Raw genomic sequence first — 2,010 nt, 5'->3', positions numbered from 1 at the left:
AATCCGCCTGCCTCTGCCTCCCAAGTGCTAGGATTAAAGGCGTGCGCCACCACCGCCCGGCTTATTCTATTGCAGATGTGCATAAATGGATTCCAGAGTTTTTTCTCTGCATGTGCTGTTAATCTGCTTGGAAGAGTGGACAGTGTGCTATTTAGAAAGTCATAGCTTTTAATCCTCTGGCCAGTTTTCTTCCTTTTCTCTGTCTTTTGAGACCTGTTCTTTCTCCAGTCTTTCTGACTCATCTTCCCAAGTGATAGCTGTCATGTGGTACTACGCCTAGCTTTATTTGTTGCTGGGTTTTTGTTGGTGGTGTTATTTTGTTTTTTGTTTTGGTTTGTTTTTGAGTCATGGTCTGTTCTGCTTAGACTGGCTTTTAATTCCTGGGACCTAGTGATGCTTCTGCTTCAGTCTTCTGAGTTGCGTCTATGTCCCCAGCTTCTCTAGGCCATTTCCTGTGGGAGGGCCACTTGTGAGCCTGCTGTAGTCATCCATTCTTAGTGCAGAGCTCTCTGTCTGTGCTGATAAAGGCCTTTGTGGTTTTGTTTCTATTTAGGCACAGCTGCAATCCCCTTGTCCTCTTTGAAGCAGAAATTGAAAAGTATTGCCCAGAAAATTTTATAGACATCAAGGTAAGAGCTTTGGACTATATGGGACCCTGAGAGAGAAACAACCAGAAATCACTGGACTGATGGATTTCTATGTTTTTAATGCATTGGAATTTCCACCAACCTCAGTATATATAATAAATTGATTATTTGTTTGTTTGTTTAAGACAGAGTCTCACTATGTAAACTTGCCTGGTCTGGAATATACTACCTAGGTAGATGAGACTAACCTTGAACTCATAGAAATCCATTTGCTGCTGCTGGGGTAGGTGTACACCACCATGCCCAAACAGTATCATGCCTTTAAAAATATTCTACCTATTGCATAAATGAAGTGTTTTGTTTCAGAGACGGAGTCTTACCATGTAGTCCAGGCTGGCTTCGCCTCGCCCAGGTACTCATTTTGAACTCTCAAATGCTGAGCTGTCACCCCAGTCTAAACTCAGCATCCAAAGAACAAAATGAAGCCTTTAAAAATGAAACTCAAGGAATAGATATTACTGAATGGTTCATTCTGGCTCCCATCTCACCCTGAGGTAAACTACAGAAGCTTCAAAGTAAGATGGAACAATGTGGGCTCACATCTCTCCCAAGGAGAGGGCAGGAGAATCATTGCAAGGTTGAGGCCAGTGTTAGAAAAAAATTACAAAGCATGATTTATTGTTTAAAAGTTAATTGTCAAAGCAAAAAACAAACAAAAAAAAAGTTAATTGTCATGAGGCCAAGGCCAGCAGATCTCTCAGTTTGAGACCAGCCTGGTCTACATAGCAAGTGCCAGGCCAGTCCGGACTGCATAGTGAGACCCTGTCTCAGCAAAGAAAATTGTCAGGCCAGCAAACTCCTGTTGACCTGTGTTCACTGCCAGGAACCAGCATACGAGTGGAAAGACGGCTGAGGTCACTCAGTGCTGAGAAGTGTTTTCTGTTCTTCCAAAGGACCCAAGTTGAGTCCATAGCACTCAGGTGGGCAGCTCCCAAGTACCCGTAGCTCCTCCTCCAGGGGCCCAAACATCCTCTTCTGGCCTCTGACGGCACCCCCACACCTGTAGTATATGCTCAGACGGAAATACATACATATACACAAATGAAAAGGATATTGAAAAAAATACTGGGTGGAAGAGATGGCTGTGTAGTTAAGAACACATTCTCCTCTTTGAATAAACTTGGTTTCAATTCCTAACACATATCAGACACACACAACCTCCTGTAACTCCAGCTCTAGGGAGTACCTCTGGCCCTTTCCAGTAGGTAGCTACATTCAAATGCACAAGTGCCACACACTAGCATGCACATATACACATAATTAAAAATTATAAAACTTTTAAAATATTTTTTAAGGGGGCTGGTGAGATGGCTCAGCGGGGAAGAGCACTGACTGCTCTTCTGAAGGTCATGAGTTCAAATCC

At 43.2% G+C, this 2,010-nt stretch overlaps 1 protein-coding gene across 5 annotated transcripts in view; it reads left to right on the top strand.

Moving 5' to 3' along the window:
* Top3a (DNA topoisomerase III alpha) overlaps nt 1–2,010 on the top strand; it is a 40,839-nt gene that overhangs the window by 17,753 nt on the left and 21,076 nt on the right. For all 5 annotated transcript variants that reach the window (XM_031354873.1, XM_031354871.1, XM_031354868.1 and 2 more), the window contains one exon: nt 554–629. In XM_031354873.1, the coding sequence (XP_031210733.1) occupies nt 554–629 (76 nt within the window). The remainder of the gene's footprint in view (nt 1–553; nt 630–2,010) is intronic.

Source organism: Mastomys coucha, unplaced genomic scaffold, assembly GCF_008632895.1.
Source record: "Mastomys coucha isolate ucsf_1 unplaced genomic scaffold, UCSF_Mcou_1 pScaffold5, whole genome shotgun sequence".
Lineage (NCBI taxonomy): Eukaryota > Metazoa > Chordata > Mammalia > Rodentia > Muridae > Mastomys > Mastomys coucha.
Note: the sequence above shows the minus strand (reverse complement) of the source record. Positions and strands in the feature narration are given on the sequence as shown.